A 1,941-nucleotide genomic window follows, 5' to 3' on the forward strand; every position below is an offset into this window, starting at 1 on the left:
ATCTTGCTAAGCCTTGACCGCTCACAACTATCTAAGTAAATTCTGAAACAAGCAGGCTCTTCGGTGCGAATGCGACAATGGAGTACTTTCGCTCGTATTTACATTTATAATATGCCACAATCTAAGATATAATTGATTTCAGGACAAATTCCGTATTATTTCTTCTTCTTTTATCGATAGAAAGATTTCCCGTAGGTTTTAGAAAACTTTATCGATGTTGATGGTCCTCTTCTGCATATTAATGCGTTACGTTCAGGAAAAACCAAGACTAAAGGATGAAACTGACCTTTGCGGGAACCCCCGCCATACAAGCATATCGCGAACTTACGAACGAGTGCCCTTTGTCTTCCGGGGAATGCATATCAGCACCATTACACCGAACGCTTAAGTACCCAGATAAATTACGAACTTAGTCAAAAATCCTCCCCACCTTTTACTACGTTCTGCTAAACGAGCTTTTCTAATAAAAATTTTACTTTGAAGGAATTCTGTTGAAACTCAAAGTCTAGAGGATATTGGAGACGATTTCATTAGTGGACGTGCTGACTAGCCGGAGTGAGATCCTGCTACAAAAACAACAACAATAGCAATGATTCCCAATTACATTTTCAAATTGAAATGACTCTCTGTATCGACGCTATTTCACAAATAGATCAAGTCCTTCACTGTTTTTGATTTGTACGTTACAACTGATCCCCTTTTTAATTCTCTTTATCTCAGCCAGAATAATGCTGTCTGACTAACACTTCGATAGAGATTCTTATATCAGGTTTTGGAGCTGGAAATATGTTCCCAAGCATTCCGTAAAAAGTATCGCATGACAGTGAATCGTTTCTTCTTCTCGAGCTGTTTAAAAGGGTCTTGTGTAAATTGTACCGTTACTGGAAGTTTTGGTACACAAATTATTACCTATTTTTAAGAAAAAGTTATTATACACTCGAATTAAAATTTTTTAGTCAAAAATACACACTTTCAACAAAATAACTTTATTTATCACAAAAGCACAGTGAAATTTATCTTTTCAGCACGTTTATAGCGGTAAATGAACATAATTATGACGTTCTTATGTTTGTATCTACGTATATTTTGCATTCCTTGCAGATTATTTCGTCTCAAGTCAAATCAGTTAACTGTTTTTTCATCTCACATTCCATCTTAACGCACCACTTTGATTTCGGTTGTGAAACAACATAACTTTCCGGCCGGTGATTTCAACGTCCATTTGATTGTGTAAGCATTTATGGGGAATTTACTCTCGATTGGTACGTCAATGGTGTAAGTTTGGCGTTGATCGGCAACAGTTGGACACGGCGTGAATTTGCATGCTTTCGTATCCATGGTGATCAATGGTAAGTTTAGGGTAGGACTTTTCGCCCAATATAAACCAGCTTCTAATGTTTCTGCACCGAAATGTGGTGTAAAATCAAACGACATTGTGGCTGGACGTCGACGATGTATATTACATGCCAAATGTTCTACTGCTTCTGGGCAAGGATTAATGCGTACCTCATGTATAGTGCAAACATCAGCTTCACCACATGATTTAAAATCCACCACCTCGGCAAGGGTAAGCGTGAGGGCTCCAAGTAAAATGATAGTTTTTGAAAGCGTCATCAGCTATACTTTTTATTGTATCTGGAAGCTATGTGCTAACTTTTACCGACAGCTAAGCTCTACAAAATGTTGTACAAAACTGAAGAAAATTTGGTTCTTGGGACTGCAACGAAAAAATATCATTTTTGGTTTGAGTCCAGTAATTTACAGCAGCGACCAGAAAACAAGCAGCGGAAATTAAAAAAAAATTTTTTAAATTAAAATATTTATAAGATCGCGGGTTCGAATCGAGCTCAAGGCATAACAATAATTATTTTATCATTATTTTTGTTATGATAAATTTTTTCTTAATTGAAAAAATTATTAAATTAGAATAGAAGAGAGAAA

The 1,941-nt window shown here is 36.2% G+C and overlaps 1 protein-coding gene across 1 annotated transcript; it reads right to left on the bottom strand.

Moving 5' to 3' along the window:
* Positions 1–965: 965 nt before the first annotated feature.
* LOC137243321 (MD-2-related lipid-recognition protein-like) lies at positions 966–1,699 on the bottom strand. The gene has a single exon (XM_067770940.1). The coding sequence runs from the start codon at positions 1,612–1,614 to the stop codon at positions 1,156–1,158; it is 459 nt and encodes a 152-aa protein (XP_067627041.1). The 5' UTR covers positions 1,615–1,699; the 3' UTR covers positions 966–1,155.
* Between the last annotated feature and the right edge of the window lie 242 nt (positions 1,700–1,941).

This window comes from Eurosta solidaginis, chromosome 1 (assembly GCF_040869045.1).
Source record: "Eurosta solidaginis isolate ZX-2024a chromosome 1, ASM4086904v1, whole genome shotgun sequence".
Taxonomy (NCBI): Eukaryota; Metazoa; Arthropoda; class Insecta; order Diptera; family Tephritidae; genus Eurosta; species Eurosta solidaginis.